The sequence below is a fragment of the Cololabis saira genome, chromosome 19 (assembly GCF_033807715.1).
Source record: "Cololabis saira isolate AMF1-May2022 chromosome 19, fColSai1.1, whole genome shotgun sequence".
Lineage (NCBI taxonomy): Eukaryota > Metazoa > Chordata > Actinopteri > Beloniformes > Belonidae > Cololabis > Cololabis saira.
In genome coordinates this window covers 40,587,142-40,604,194 of record NC_084605.1, presented here as the reverse complement: position 1 = coordinate 40,604,194, position 17,053 = coordinate 40,587,142, and the positions used below count along the sequence as shown (strand labels likewise).

Below are 17,053 nucleotides of genomic sequence, written 5' to 3'. Positions count from 1 at the left end.
CTGTAGGCCGTAGGTCATCATTGTTCCTGATGAGGCCAATCACAGTGGTGTCGTCCACAAATTTGATGATGGCGTTGGAGCCATTTACAGGTCTGCAGTCGTGGGTGAGGAATGGACTCAACACGCAGCTTTGTGGTACGCCAGTGTTGATGGTGAGTGTGGAGGAGCAGTGGTGGTCTAACCGGACATGTTGTGGCCTGTTGGTCAGAAAGTCCAGTAGCCAGTTGCAGATGGGAGCTGGGACGCCCAGGTCCGCAAGTTTGACTACTAACTTTGACGGGATGACAGTGTTGAATGCTGAACTGAAGTGTATGAACAGCATAGGTGTTGTTGTCCAGGTGTGAGAGGACAGAGGACAGAGTGCAGCGCTGTGGAGACGGCATCCTCTGTGCTCCTGTTCTTGTGGTAGGCAAATTGGTGGCGGTCCAGGGTGGGGGGCAGGCAGGATTTGAGGTGTGCCAGGACGAGCTGCTCTAGGCACTTGGAGATGATGGGGGTGAGGGCCACTGGGCGGTAGTCGTTGAAACACGCTGGTGTGGAGCTCTTCGGTACCGGCACAATGGTGGTGGATTTGAAGCAGGTGGGAACAACAGCACGGGCCAGGGACAGGTTGAATAAGTCCGTCAGGACCCCCGCCAGCTCCCCAGCGCATGCTCTGAGCACACGTCCAGGGATGCCATCAGGGCCTGCAGCTTTGTGTGCGTTGGTCCGGCTCAGCACTGCTTCAACATCAGTGTTAGTGGTGGGTGGTTGGCAGTCAGCTCTGCCCTTATTGCTGGTGTGTGGTTGTCCTTCTCAAAACGAGCGTAGAACTCGTTCAGCTCGTTGAGGAAGGATGTGTCACTTTTTAGGGAATCATTGAATTTCTGAGATAATCCCTTCTGCCTGCATGGAGGCTCTCAGGGGGGCTTCTCAGATGCTCGGAGGGTCAACATATGAAGCCGATTTGTGAGGCAGCAGTGAGACATGCTGGACACATGCTGGCTCATTCATTCCATAAATGTCTGCCGGCGGTCATTCCTGGTTTTCTGTGCAAAAGAAAAATTATCCCAAACTTTTTTCTGCCTCCCCCAGAGTGCTTATGAAAGGAAATTGATATCTAAATGAGTTATGAACTTGGATGAGAGATGAGCTCAGTGAAACCTGCTGTTATGTTAGGAAAACATGCAATGTGCAACATAGAAATTGAAAACTGCGCTGTTTACAGCAGGACTTCAGTAAATATTGTCTTTATGCTTTGTAGCTAAAACTGACATAAAATAAAAATGTAAACATTTTATTTTAGTTCCAGCAACATAATTTTGTTATAAATGAAAAAAAATGCAAGGGTCAAAACACTCTATATGTAAATTAGCAATGCAGATCACAGGGTTCAGTCTGATGGATCAAATATGTTATTGATATTTAGAGTGTGTGAATGCATGACACTTGAAAATAATAGACTAATATTTTTAGTTCTTGAAATATTGTCGTTATAATGCTAAATCCTCTATATATTGTCCAGTCCTGGTAATATCTGGTTTTAGAGTCGGGTAACTGATCATGATTACACACTGTTATCTGTACTACTAGCCACATCACATGACTGAATAACGTGCAACAGCAGCTTCAGCCACAATAATGCAATGTCATTCATTTCTGTATGAAGTTACCAGTTGCTCATATCATGAGCCATCATCTCTCCAGAGCCATACTTGACAGTTAAAAGAAGAAAAATCACATTGTTGCAACTGTTCATAGAAAACCTGGATTTGACCGCCACTCAACCTGGATTTTTATACTGCAGCTGTTGAACATTGGAGCGAATGTGCACACCTGAAAAGCTTCACACCTGTCAAAGGGTTTTTCTACAAGAGGGGACGCTTGACGTTGTCTGCAGACTGATGGACAAATGATGGGTGTCTCCATCAGTCCATCGTCTTATTGAATATCCGTAACATATCATTCAAAAGGTCGTACGCTACTTCAGTGTAAACTGAGAAATATCATACTTGTCATCTGTTTTTTGAAGATTCCTCAGATTCCCTCTCTTAGTGCTTTCCATTTTTAGTCTGCTATAGCGTGTGTGGGAATACAAGTGTGTCATCCTTGCGCCGTTATCTCGGCGGCCGTTTGCTGTGAGCTGCAATCACTCGTTACTTATTTGTTCCCACGTCGGGCTCGTTCAGTGATGCTGCCCCGGCTGATCGATCGGCCCGGGTCCACTCAGAAATATTTAAGGGGAATTATTTTAGCATCTCTCCGAAGATTACACCGGTTTTCTTTAATTGATGGCAGCGATCAATACAATTACTGCCTCTTCCATATCAAGGTAGAAAACTACATTTGGCCTTTAAACCAGAGAAAAGCTTTGATTCAATTACATCATTTTTCTCCCATTTGTGCTGCAGTTAAGACAATGATAAGAATAAATCAGATGACTGTTGTCTTAAGGGTACTAACGGTAATAAAACGGGATGTGAATCGGCGTAGATGTGCTGTTCTGAATTAATCGTAAGCGTTAACTGATGTAGGCAAACAGATTTCGGCGGTGGTGTCAGGATTAACAGGCCACAGTGCAGAACCGCTTAGTCAGGCTTTACAGTTCACTGTGTGGGTGGTCCTGAAGGATCCACATTAAAACATGTGAGTTCTGGATCATCAGCTACTTGTGATGAATGCTGTGTGTCTGGGCTATTTCTGAGTTTTGAAAAGGAGGTGGCAGAATCACTCATTTGAGAATGTACTTAACCTGCAGTGGACCTTTTGTTTTTTATCAGTGCAGATGCGTATAGATGTCACAGATCTCCCCTCGTCTCAGGTCTTTACATCTCACACGTCTTTACAGCTCTGAGTAAAGCTGTCAGCTCTTGTCCGCTGCACTGGACTCTGATTTTCTCCCCGTATCATATGTGCCTGTTCTGAAATCAGCACTGAGGTTTCGCCACGATCCGCATCCAGGAAACGACAAACGTAGGATGATGTGAAGCCGGGTGGAGGTTAAGATGGCCGAGCTGGGTAATTCTGATCGGTCCTCCAGCTTTATTTTGCGTGTCCTTCCACGTTTCTGCCTGGAAACGAGACTCCTTCCTGATCTGATCTCCATCTGTGATGTCGCAGCGTCCTGCAAATCGGAGACTTTACAAACTTGTCACTTAGCTTTTTCTAAGGCACGCTGTGTCAGAGAATCTGTCTTTCAGTGAGTTGTACAGATGACTAAATACTCTGTACAGTCTTGAGTACAAAATATATATTTCTATTCCATCCCCTGCAGCATGTCCCCTTTAACACTTTGGCAGGGCACACCAGTCTCTAAGTCTGTTTAAATATTTGGGAAACTCAAATATTTTTTTTTTTTTTTTTTTTGAATAAACTACAATCAAATACTACTGTTTCTTCTGCCCCCCCCTAAATCACCAAACACACCCCTCCCCTCTCGATGCGTACCATTGACCAATACCCGATCATGAAAGAGGAGGAATCCTTATTAGATGTCATGTTTGCCGGCAGCACGGTGGCTTAGTGGTTAGCACTGTTGCCTCACAGCAAGAAGGTCCCCGGTTCGACTCCCAGGCCCGGCAGGATCTTTCTGTGTGGAGTTTGCATGTTCTCCCCATGCTTGCGCAGGTTTTCTCCGGGTACTCCGGTTTCCTCCCACAGTCCAAAAATATGCATGCTAGGTTAATTGGTTGTGTGTTTATATGTGACTGGTGACCTGTCCAGGGTGTAACCCCTGCCTCTCACCTGAAAATAGCTGGGATAGGCTCCAGCAGACCCCCCGTGACCCTGCAAAGGATACAGTTCACTGTGTGGGTGGTCCTGAAGGATCCACATTTAAACATGCAAAGGATAAAGCGGGTATAGATAATGGATGGATGGATGTTTGCCGATACGATTTAAAGATATTGAAACTTTTTCATACCTTTTCAGCTACTTTTCTTTCCAAACACTTTATCAGCACGATTCACCTCAACCATGTGTTAGACTGGAGCGACCTTCCACATGAGGGGACACCTGCACCCCGAAAGATGAGCCCATATCAGCTAAAGGATTGTCTAAACACAAATGTCAGATCTTGATTTTAAAGACAAGGAAGAAACCTTAAAGGAGCATGAGGCTCCTTTTAAGAAATGAGACTCTCTAGCGCCACCCTTCACCATGACGGCCGTCGGGGGTACTGCAGCCAACAGCGAAGCCGGCACGGGAGAACGGGGAGAACGCGCATGCAGCGTCATGTGACGTCACATCCGCAGGGCAGCGCGGGAAAAGCGGCCCCAGCCTTGCAGCACATTTTGCAGCACACAGCCTGTTCAACGCAACGGACAGATATACTAGAGGGCTCACTCTTTTTGGTTTGGAACGCTTCATCTGACATTATTACTAGAAAAATTAAAACGTGTACAATTTTTTTTTCATAAATCCAGCCTCAAGCTCCTTTAAAAGTAAATGCATTTCTCAAATGTACATGTAGTGGAGTTAAAGTATGAATTACAATTCGAGCACTGTTCTTATCGTGGATTTAATTGAGTTTGTCAAAACAGTCATTTGAGGAGCTTCAGGAAATTGTGATGGACATTTTTCTTCCAACGTCACTTACATAACGAGGTATTTTAGGGAAATGGTTCAGGACAGCTGATAATTAAACAGTTACATCAGTGCTTCTGCGCGTCTGTTTTTGGACGAACTCTCGGCGGATCTCCTGGTTCCTCAACAGTCATGTTGAGCAAGTTTTCCTTGAATCCTTCATGTATTACAAACGTGCACCGTCCCTCAAGCACCTTATGATATCCCTTATAACATATTTCTCAAACAAACACTGACATATGGGACATCTCTATCCCTCCCTCACTCCACGTATCCTTGAGCAGCCTCATGTTTTATGAGGCATCTGGTGTCCTCTGAGGGTTGTTCTTTTGTTGTTGTTTTTTTCTTTTTGAAATGCACACTGACATTCGGACATCTCCATCTCCACGCCTCCTTAGCCAGCGCTACACCTTTTAGAAAATTGTTCCTCGCTTGTGGTTATTATTCCCCTCCTCGACTGTCCCCGCCGCCGCAAACCCGGCGAATCATTTGTTCTGCTGGAAATAAATGTGACATTTTCAGCTCCGTGGTCACAGGTGAAAAATAAGGAGTGAAGGTTAAGACCAGAGAGGAGTAATTGAAATGTAAGTGTGATGGCTGCGGGTGGAGTGTTTGAGAGCTGGGCGGGTTGAGCTGCTGTGATAGAAATACTGGTGTTATTACAGACTCCAGACAGCACGTCTGACAAGTTGCAGTGATTGAAAATCCTCAAAGGCAGATGCCGGTTGTCTTATTTCATCCTACTGAGAAAAAGCAGATCTGACAAACTTATTGACCGTTTAGTTATCCCGATATTCACCATGTAAAAACAAAATAAAATAAAAATGAATTATTAATGATAAGAGTGGTAATAAATGCCATTTGATGTTCTTGCCTGTATGTTGAAGCTCAGAGAGAAGTTACATTTGTAGTTCCCCTCATTGCTAATAGTAATGTTTCTGGAGTTCTGTAAGTTAAAGTGCAGGAACTAAACATATGAGAATAAAATAGATATATAATGTCATCAGAACATGCAAACTCCACACAGAAAGATCTTGCCGGGCCTGGGAGTCGAACCGGGGACCTTCTTGCTGTGAGGCAAAAGTGCTAACCACTAAGCCACCGTGCTGCCGGCAAACATGACATCTAATAAGGTTTCCTCCTCTTTCATGATCGGGTATTGGTCAATGGTACGCATCGAGAGGGGTGTGTTTGGTGATTTAGGGGGGGGCAGAAGAAACAGTAGTATTTGATTGTAGTTTATTCAAAAAAAAAAAAAAAAAAAATATTTGAGTTTCCCAAATATTTAAACAGACTTAGAGACTGGTGTGCCCTGCCAAAGTGTTAAAGGGGACATGCTGCAGGGGATGGAATAGAAATATATATTTTGTACTCAAGACTGTACAGAGTATTTAGTCATCTGTACAACTCACTGAAAGACAGATTCTCTGACACAGCGTGCCTTAGAAAAAGCTAAGTGACAAGTTTGTAAAGTCTCCGATTTGCAGGACGCTGCGACATCACAGATGGAGATCAGATCAGGAAGGAGTCTCGTTTCCAGGCAGAAACGTGGAAGGACACGCAAAATAAAGCTGGAGGACCGATCAGAATTACCCAGCTCGGCCATCTTAACCTCCACCCGGCTTCACATCATCCTACGTTTGTCGTTTCCTGGATGCGGATCGTGGCGAAACCTCAGTGCTGATTTCAGAACAGGCACATATGATACGGGGAGAAAATCAGAGTCCAGTGCAGCGGACAAGAGCTGACAGAAATGGATAAATGAACTGACATTGTTGTTGGATGGGGAACGACAAAGTCAGCAGCCAGTTAGCTCAGCTGGGCATCAAAGCTAGAAATGGATGGACGGACAGATGGATGGACAGAGGGGATTTTCCCTTTAATCCAGGGAGATCTGATGAAATATAAGCAGATCTTAACTGACATTTTCATGCTTTTGCCTGTCAGTGCATCGCCGGTGTCTCCAGCACAATAAGAACAACACATAGCAGGTAATTACACAATTTCGTCTAAACATATTAGAATTCTGCTACATAGATCCAGAAGATCAATGGAAATAAAAACCATTGTTCATTCCTCTTTGGGCAAATCTGCAGCTGTTTGTTGTAACGTTACAGGTATCACAGCAAACCATTTCACCTGTTGTCGACCACACACACCTAACCCTACAGCAGGCTGCACTCCTGCCAGATGTGTGTAGTTTTTCTTCTTGTGCAGGTTTGGAAAATGAATGAATGAATGGGTGGAACGGTGCAGCCGGCAGGTCTTTTAAAAGTTTGGCCTGTATCTCTCATACATTTTTAGGGGCTTGGAGATGTGGCTCTGGGGAAATAAGTGCGACTACAGGAGATGAATAAAATCACAAGTACAGTCTTGCGATGTAACAGATGTGGAGCGAGTCCAAGGCGAAGGTGCTACGCGATAGATTGATCCCCTTGTAAATCGTAACCTCTAAATAGACATAAAACATGGCTTCAGTTGTATAAATAAAGATTCAAGGGTACAACAAGGACAGGTAGGTTTGGACGAGCAGGATGAAGCAGGTTTTATTGGATCCCATCAGATACTCTTGCTGTATTCTGGTCTCGGTCTGAAGTGTCCCCAAAGCTTTTTACAAAAACACCCAAACTGTGTCCCTTTAATAATACCATCGCTTTTTTTTCCCCTTTTTTTCCATGCGATTTTCTTTCCTGCCTCAACACCCAGCCCTTCTCCTCCCCCTCCTTTCGCTCTGTGGTTGCTATGACAACAGCAGCACTGCACCATTCATGTGCTGGAGACCTGGGCTCCTGTTCCTGTAGAGAGAGCGCCTCTCACATCTATACATAACTCTGCGAGCGCCAATGCAGTCACGGATGCGAATGAGGAGCTCACCTCCCTCCGTCCACACAGGAAGCTCCCACTGCCATTTGGTGGTTCCTTTTTTTTATTCTTTTTTTTTAATCTAAATAATTTTTTTGAACCTTTTTTCTGGGTGGTGAAGCTTCTGCTAACCTGTCGACTCTTGTCGCATCCTGCCACAACAGAGTTGACACTCTGTGTCTCCCTCTTTCCCCAGTGACACAGTGACTGCTACCTTCTTCCTTTTTCCTTATCCTTTCCTTCTTCTCTTCCCTCCTCCTCCTCCTCCTCCTCCTACTCCTTTCGCTCCTCCCGCCACTGCCATATCTGCCTGGCTCTGTATCACTTACTGCGCCTGAACTGAGCGGGCAGCATCTCCACTGAAACCTGTGGACATTTCTTCAGAGGGGGAGCGAGCGAGACTAGAAAATAGAAGGAGAGCGCCGTGCCGCCGCACTTACCCTCCCCTGCTTCACTGCAGGTGTTTTGCTTTTCCCATCTTCTTTCCCCACTCGCCTCTCCTTTTTTTTGATGAGCTGGTCATTGCTCAGGGAGGAAGGAGTTCTTGTGCCGCTGGAGGGGGAAGGAGGGGAGCTGGTGCCGTACTCCAGCCTGCAGGAATGCCAGATCTGGTTTGAGAATGGTGAGCCCAGCCACACCCTCCTTTGCTTGTTTCATTCCTCACTCTGTGCCTGCAAACTGACCCACCCCCCCTTGCCCTCCCCATCCTTCCCCATCCTTCCCTCCTCTTCCCTCCCCATCCTTTTTTACCTGCTGCTCCACCTTTTGCTTGGCTGGCGTCTGTCTGCTCTCTCACCTCGCAGCCCCAGCGTTTATGCTGACCGCTGGTTCGGAGTGGCGTTTGTGCACCACAAACAATTCAATTCAATTCAATTCAATTTTATTTATATAGCGTCTAATACAACAGAGTTGTCTCTAGACGCTTTACAGAGACCCATAGACCTCACGGCTGATGGGGGGGAGAGTAAGAAAAGTCATTTCTGTCCGCGAAATGATGCATTTGTCAGAGGGCTGAACTCTGATCACAGAGTGGGCTCGAGGGCCGGTGAATCAACCAGAGTGTGATAATGTAAGTGTGTTTTTTCTCATGGCGAGTTGGCCTGTTTCATGCGTCAGCGTGGGTGAGCGTTCAATTGTCTTTTGAGTGTGTGTGTGTGTGCGTGCGTGCGTGCGCGTGTGTGTGTGTGTGTGTGTCTGAGCACAAGCTGTGGGCGGCTAATGGTGCTTGCTCTTGTTGCCGTGTGTCTCAGTTTTCCTCCTTGCAGAGTACAGCATTGCATGTAGCATATGGTTGCATAAAGGGGCTGAAGTTGGTGGGGGAACAATTCATCCCTCCACTCTGCCGGCAGCAGCTTGTTGTGATGGGCCTAAATCACCCCGTCATATTCTGGGACATGGTTTTAGTTCCAGTGCTGCAGGCTGCCTGCCTCCCCTGCCTCATCCCAGGGGACTACTTGATGGTGGTGGAACAGAACAAAATGTCTCAATGACATTGTCTGCAAGCAAAACTCAAGCACCTCATCAACAGCTGCTGCTGCCGGTCTCAGGTGAACGCTTTTTAGTTTGTTTTTTTGATGGAGCGCCCACAGCTGGTTTTCCCACATCTTTGTGTCGCCACCTGGAGAGAGCTTTGATGAGCTAACCTTGTCAGCTGCCACCCAACGCGCGCCAGTCCATCACATTAGAAACTCATTCGTGGCCTGTCTGATTTTCGTCATCAGCACCAAATTTAAAAAAAAAAACCACACCAGACACAGAAGACGAGGAGCAAGAAATACAAGATGGAGGCCTGTTTTGAGGAGAGCCTGTGCAGGAGGATCCAGCAGTGTGCTGTAGACCACTTAAGCAGAACTCCACGCACGTGTCGCGGTGGGTCACGTACAAGGATTAAACATCGTAGTTTATCTATCGTTTCTACGGTGGATAAATGGTATCCATGTGTGTCTGCACATGTGTGCGACACAATAGCGGTGCAGAGACTGACGTGGTGCCTTTTGTTCTGATTTGTGAAGCATGTCACATGTCCCCTGTTGGAGCCATGCGTTTATCGATACACAAGTCTAGCCGGGGCTGCACGATGATACAGCAGTTGTCACTGTTTCTTCACATCTAGATGACTCTAGATTGGAATCTCGAGGGTCTTTCTGTGAGGAGTTATCTTCCTCACCTCCTGCGTCACATATGTTCCTCTCCAGGAACTCCGGCTTCCCCCCAGAGTCCAGAGACCTGCATGTTGGGTTGATTGGTGCTTCTGTACTGACCATTAGTGCGATTGTGAGCACGGCGTGGTAATTCATCTTGTTTATCTCTGCGTAGCCCCGAGGGAGTTGTGACCTCTCCAGGGCGCACCCCTGCCTCTCACCCGGTGACAGCTGGGGTAGACTCGCTCCGTGACCCTGGTCAGGATGGAGCAGATAGAGGAAATGAACTGATGGACGAGCCATCTGTTTGCTTTCACTACCCCCATCCACACATTTAACAGATAATGTACTATTTTTATCTACAACTAACCCCGATATCATGGAACTGACAGTAAAACTAGAAAGAGGAAAGTCCTTAGACAACAAGGGATTGGATGGAGACTCAAACTTGGTTCACTGGCATGACAGTGAGATGTGTGAAGTTGTGCAATAATCCTCTCCTGATAGTTTCATATAATACAAAATATTTCCATGTTGAACCTTTAGAAATGCATAAATGTTCAAACTTTGTTCATATGTGACTGGTTACAGTTTTAAAAGGAGCCCAGGAGATTCATGTCTGGCGCTGTTAGGTGAACGTAGCTTGTGATAGGGCAACCTGACAGAGTGAAGTCTGTCTGGCAAGAAGGTTGTCATGTCCCTGAGCCCTGTTATTGAAAAGGTGGGCCGCACAAACGAGTCAGAGAAAATATGACATACAATACAGCTGCTGATGTGGCTGATGACATATTTTCTGCCAACGCTTCCCTTTTATTTGTTGGTACTTTTGCAGCAATTTCAGTTTGGTTCCCTTGATGCCGTCTGCTGCATATTTGCAGGACCGCTCGGTCCTATGGATGGTGAATCAGTGTCTGTGGCCCAGTAACCTGCGCATAAAAGCCGTGCACTCTCCGCCGTAGGTCACGGGGGTATTGATTTATATAATTGCTCGATTTCCCTCGTGTGCTGTCCTTTGAGCAAGTGTCAGACAAATGCCTTTTAAACCAGAGAAGATTTATTAAAAGAACGATGACGGGTCATTTAGAAGCCAAACGCGCTGGATTATACCTGAACTTTACTGAAATGTACCTGGTTGGGATAAACTTCAGTTTCTATCTCTCTCTCTCTCTTCACTTCTGATTCTGTTAGATTACAGAGCATAGGTGCCTTGTACCTTGTGGTCGTTCAGCGACTCGCGCCTCCAGATTAATAATCCATCGTTTTAGCCCCGTTAGTTCTTTTGCAGAAAAACAAAAGTTTTGTTTAGAAACTGAATTTGCCATCAAGAAGTTCATGGTTTTTATTGTTGTGACAACGTCTGACCAATCGTAAGCCAGTTTTGGAAAGTAGCAGGTCAACAGGGAAATGACAAATCCAGTAACCAACCGTATCAGCTGGTCAGTGAGGCCAGGACCTCCCTGATGGGTCTGAAAAGTCGTTCCACGCTCGCCGCCACCACAGTCTGGATTAGAAATGTAAACAGTGTAGTTGGGCCGCATGAGGAACGGTAACATCATGGCTCCACTTTCTCTACATAAACCCATTTAATGGCTGATACAGTGCCTTGCAAAAGTATTTGGCCCCCTTGAACTTTGTGACCTTTTGCCACATTTCAGGCTTCAAACATAAAGATATAAAACTGCAATTTTTTTGTGAAAAATCAACAACAAGTGGGACACAATCATGAAGTGGAACGAAATTTATTGGGTATTTCAAACTTTTTTAACAAATAAAAAACTGAAAAAGTGGGTGTGCAAAAAGGATTCAGCCCCTTTACTTTCAGTGCAGCAAACTCTGTCCAAAAGTTCAGTGAGGATCTCTGAATGATCCAGTGTTGACCTAAATGACTAATGATGATAAATGGAATCCACCTGTGTGTAATCACGTCTCCGTATAAATGCACCTGCACTGTGGTCGTCTCAGAGGTCCGTTTAAAGCTCAGAGAGCATCATGAAGAACAAGGAACGCACCAGGCAGGTCCCAGATACTGTTGTGGAGAAGTTTGAAGCTGGATTTGGATACAAAAAGATTTCCCAAGCTTTAAACATCCCAAGGAGCACTGTGCAAGCGATAATATTGAAATGGAAGAAGTATCAGACCACTGCAAATCTACCAAGACCTGGCCGTCCCTCTACACTTTCAGCTCATACAAGGAGAAGACTGATCAGAGATGCAGCCAAGAGGCCCATGATCACTCTGGATGAACTGCAGAGGTCAGAGGTCATGATCACTCTGGATGAACTGCAGAGGTCAGAGGTCACCTACAGCTGAGGTGGGAGACTCTGTCCATACGACAACAATCAGTCGTATACTGCACAATTCTGGCCTTTATGGAAGAGTGGCAAGAAGAAAGCCATTTCTTAAAGATATCCATATAAAGTGTGGTTTAAAGTTTGCCACAACCCACCTGGGAGACACACCAAACATGTGGAAGAAGGTGCTCTGGTCAGATCAGACCAAAATCAAACTTTTTGGCAACAATGCAAGACGTTATGTTTGGCGTAAAAGCAACACAGCTCATCACCCTCAACACACCATCCCCACTGTCAAACATGGTGGTGGCAGCATCATGGTTTGGGCCTACTTTTCTTCAGCAGGGACAGGGAAGATGGTTAAAATTGAAGGGAAGATGGATGGAGCCAAATACAGGACCATTCTGGAAGAAAACCTGATGGAGTCTGCAAAGACCTGAGACTGGGACGGAGATTTGTCTTCCAACAAGACAATGATCCAAAACATAAAGCAAAATCTACAATGGAATGGTTCACAAAAAACATATCCAGGTGTTAGAATGGCCAAGTCAAAATCCAGACCTGAATCCCATGGAGAATTTGTGGAAAGAAGTGAAAACTGCTGTTCACAAACGCTCTCCATCCAACCTCACTGAGCTCCAGCTGTTTTGCAAGGAGGAATGGGCAAAAATTTCAGTCTCTCGATGTGCAAAACTGATAGAGACAAACCCCAAGCGACTTACAGCTGTAATCACAGAAAAAGGTGGCGCTACAAAGTATTAACTTAAGGGGGCTGAATAATTTTGCACGCCCCAATTTTTCAGTTTTTTATTTGTTAAAAAAGTTTGAAATATCCAATAATTTTCGTTCCACTTCATGATTGTGTCCCACTTGTTGTTGATTCTTCACACAAAATTACAGTTTTATATCTTCATGTTTGAAGCCTGAAATGTGGCAAAAGGTCACAAAGTTCAAGGGGGCCAAATACTTTCGCGAGGCACTGTATATGCAGTCATGGGGCTCATTTTCACTTTCAGTGTCCGATGATGGTTGCAGGATTGGAAAAAAAAGAAATTCAGTCTTGAAGTAGTGTTTTCTAATGAAAAGAAGGATGCTGTTTGACCCAGATCAATACCCGGGGTCATCGCTGCGTTTGCTTGTGGCTGTTTCAGCATCCAAGTACCGTTTTTCCAAGACAACATTGAGAGATTTAGTGAAGGACTTCTTTCCCTTTTTCTTTTCATTTTCCTTTGAACCGAATAGTTCAACTAAAGTCCCAGGAGTTTAGCTGTCTCCTGTTTATAGCCATGACTAAAATTTATACATGATGCAACCCACAAGAAGAGCAGATGCAGGACATCAGTTTATCTGAAAGATAATTGCGTAATGGAGTTTTGAAATAATAATTGGATCCGTGAAAATGGCTAAAAATGACATGGGTAAGGGCTGATCAGTCAATCAATGCCTGATTCAGTCAATATGTTTCCCTACTATAAGTTTTACTATTTATAAAAAAAACAACAAAAAACATTACCGTCCAATTGTTGAGACCTCAGACTAGAAACTACAGTCTATGAAACAGTTCAGTTCAGCTGAAGAGCCTAAAAGCTACTGTTGTGCTGACAGTGTTAGTAAGCAGATATTTATGTCCATTAAAGTAGATGTTAGATGGATTCATCCAGTTACTCCACCTGTACATCTAAAAAAAGGTGTCTTCATTTGTGTTAATGGTTTTCTGTATGCACCTGTGATGTCACACCATAGTTCTTTAAATCCTGTCATCACACATTACTGACCCTTTCCCCTGGTGCAATACCCCCCATGATGGCTGTCCTCACAGCCCTGGAGAGGATGCTGACGTCTGTGCTACCGCTTCGTTTTCCTGTTTCAGCTCCGTGGTTCTAATTTCGTAACTCCCACTTCAGAGCAACGGCGGCGACTGACTAATGTGAAAACGGGTGGATGGAAATGTGATAATTCATCTTTGATATGGATCTCAGATGTCTCAGAACCTCGCAAACCAGAACTGCTCGCTTAATGAAACCAAAGCGGCCCGAAACTAAACGGCTAAATTGAGTTTTGCCTGCGTTTTGGATTCGCTACCGAATGTGTGCTCCCAAGCGCAGAAAAGGCATTTTTCTAATATATCCCCTTTAGGTAACTGTTACTTACTTACCCCCCTTAGTGTGGCTGTTACCTATATTTAGTTTTATTTGGATTTTTAGCTGTCCCTCCTGGGGAAACGGGGGAACGGAGAAACCTGCAGTGTGCTATTAATAGCAGTGATAATAATTTGCTTACAAAACAGAGCAGTGGGTTACATATACCACCTCACTGCATTCTGCTAATGTTCCTGCAGGAGAGCTGAGCAGACATTTCCTCAGGATACTTGAGCACAGGCTGAAAGACGAGCGTTATTGCATATATGTGTGTGCCCATGCGTGGCCTAACCATCTCAGACTGGTGCACAAGACTGCACAATGACAGTCTGAACATGCGCCGCACGTCCCGCTGTTGTCAACTTGGTGGATGCTGATCCTCTTTGAGGCGCTTGTCTGGATCACAACTCCTCAGCAATCAGCGTGATCGCTGTGTCTACGGGATAACATAAGAACAACACTTGATTGTGGCTCTTATCAAACATGAAGGGATGTTTTGGGGGGCTTTGATGCTCATTTCCTGTCTCGGTGGAGATGGTGGTAGATTATCGGAGATATCGTGATCGCAGCCACTGAAAATCCGAAAGCCAGGATCAGTAATCAGTCAGTTCAAGGCTCCACTAAACATCCCGAGCCGTGCTGATTTTCTCAATGACAAGGGTGTGGTTGTCAAGTATAATGTCGTGGGGAGGTTATAAATACCCCCTCCAGGGCCCGAACTCCTGCTGGAACAAAGGTCGAGGCAGCGCGGCTATTATTAGACCGCACTATCAAGTGGTGTCCTTGGCAGCTGTGATACTCTCACTTTCCCAAAGCGATTTCATATTTAACTTTACAGCCTGCTGCTACCCTCAAGAGGCCAGGCCTTTCTTGTCTCTTTTCTGAGGAAGGAGGGTACGTTTGAAGGTTCATGATCACTCTGCCACCAGAGGAGGGAAGCCATTTTTTGGGGGCCGTTCGGCTTTAACAGGAGCTGCTCTGCTTTTATAGCTGAGTCACTAAGCCAAACTCCATCGGGGGCGAACAGTTTGTGAGCAAGTGCTGCCCAGAAAGCCTGCACTGTGGGCCTGATCAGCCAGCGTTGGACCGGAGATGAAACGTGTAAAACAATAACGGTGCACTGAGGCAAATGAAGGAATATCAGTGAAATAAACCCCTGTTGATCTTTTCTTTTTAGCTAAAATAACATTAATGTTTATATATTATTTAGCATTAAACATTTTTATAGATACTGTGATAAAAAAAAAAATACTTATGGATCTATTTAATCCTTCAGTAATGCCAGGTGGATTATGGGAGAAAAAAAAAATGGGTGGTTTGTGTGGTTTGCAGCAGGGTGGACTCGCCTTTGTGTTTGGTTCATTGTTGTAGCTTTAACCAGTTATGCCTCTCGGCTGAGTTGCCTTTTTTGAAATATTTTAAAACTCAGTCAGATGTCTAATCAGTATTCCAGTAGCAAACCTGGACTGCAGCAGAAACAATTATGCTTTGTGAAAAATCTGAATGATTTTCAGCAGCTTCACAGATAAACGGCTCAGAATACCATCCATTCCACCCGCTTTTGTGCCGTTTGTCTAATCCAAGCCCAATAAGTCGATGTGAAACGTCACATTAAACAGCTTTTTGTATTAGAGAGAGCTCAGTTAATGACTGTTCTTTAAAAAAAAAAAAAAAGAAAAAGATCAGCTCCTCCCTCGACCCTCTTAAAATTCTGCCTGTGCCTCACCTTGCTCTTCTAATCTTCTGAAGGCTGTAATGATGGATACGCTGGTGCATGTGTGCAGACGCCCTCGCACTCAGATGCTCGCACGCATACATAAAAGAGGGAGAGGTAGTCTACCTAATGGACTCACATTTGCTGCTAACTGTCAGCAGTCTCTGCCTTGCACAGCAGCATCTGATCCACGTAGTTTTGCTTGACAAGTCAACAAGAGGAACACCTACAATCCTTTGTGGTCTCCGAGCAGAATTAGAATAAAGATACAGCAATCAAACATAGGTGTGAAGATTGGTCCGATTTATTTGTCTTGGGTACTTCAAAGTGTGAAATAACTGAAGATTGCTCAAATTCAAGCCCAGATTTGCAGGTTATTTGGGCTGTTTACTACATGAGTTCATCCGCCTGCAGTAATCTCCCTTCTGAATAATCTTCCTCGTAAATGACATGTAGCATTGTTTGGGCCTTGTGGCCCTGCTGTCCTGCATAGAGGAGCTCCAGCAGATGTGAAAGCTCCTTCAAAAGCCATCTATATGACAAGTTTATTTGTACAGCATATTTCATGTAGACAACTAAAAGTGCTTTATATAAAAACATTACAAACGTGGCTTTGAAAGTAAGAGTTTAAAACCAGAAAAACAAAAGAAAGACATAAATTAAGATAAAAACATAACAGATGAAATGCAAGAAATAAAACTTACAGTGCATTATGGGAGATTATGGGTGGTTATAGCAGTGGGTTATGGTTGTTGCCAAGTACCGGCAATCTCATTTGTGTATTGAGGCTAAAGCGCAACTAAAGCCCCAGATATACTTGCAGTTCAGACCACGTACGCATCATGGCCGCCACGCGTATCCTGCGTTCATTCGACGCGTCGACGTACACGTTCTCAAAAAGACACTCAACGCGTAGCGACCTGCGGTTCTGGCTGTGGCCACGAGTGCCGCTGGTCCTGGTCCTGATACCAGCTGGTCCCGGTCTGATACCGGCTGGTCCCGGTCTGATACCAGCTGGTCCCGGTCTGATACCGGCTGGTCCCGGTCTGATACCGGCTGGTCCCGGTCTGATACCGGCTGGTCCCGGTCTGATACCGGCTGGTCCCGGTCTGATACCGGCTGGTACCGGCTGGTACCGGCTGGTCCCGGTCTGGTACCGGCTGGTCCCGGTCTGGTACCGGCTGGTCCCGGTCTGATACCGGCTGGTCCCGGTCTGGTCCCGGCTGGTCCCGGTCTGGTACCGGCTGGTCCCGGTCTGGTACCGGCTGGTCCCGGTCTGGTACCGGCTGGTCCCGGTCTGGTACCAGCTGGCCACAAGTGACGACGCTGAGGTCGCTGGCGCCG

The 17,053-nt window shown here is 45.4% G+C and overlaps 1 protein-coding gene across 14 annotated transcripts in view; it reads left to right on the top strand.

Annotated features, from left to right (window-relative positions):
• tanc2b (tetratricopeptide repeat, ankyrin repeat and coiled-coil containing 2b) overlaps nucleotides 1–17,053 on the top strand; it is a 205,526-nt gene that overhangs the window by 119,343 nt on the left and 69,130 nt on the right. For 2 of the 14 annotated variants that reach the window (XM_061708291.1, XM_061708290.1), the window contains exon 1: nucleotides 7,785–8,047. The exons of 11 other annotated variants lie outside the window; for them this stretch is intronic. In XM_061708291.1, the coding sequence (XP_061564275.1) occupies nucleotides 7,936–8,047 (112 nt within the window). In that variant the 5' untranslated portion in view covers nucleotides 7,785–7,935. Of the gene's footprint in view, nucleotides 1–7,784; nucleotides 8,048–8,475; nucleotides 8,495–17,053 lie in introns of those variants that run through there. One more of the 14 variants, XM_061708293.1, reaches the window with a different exon arrangement.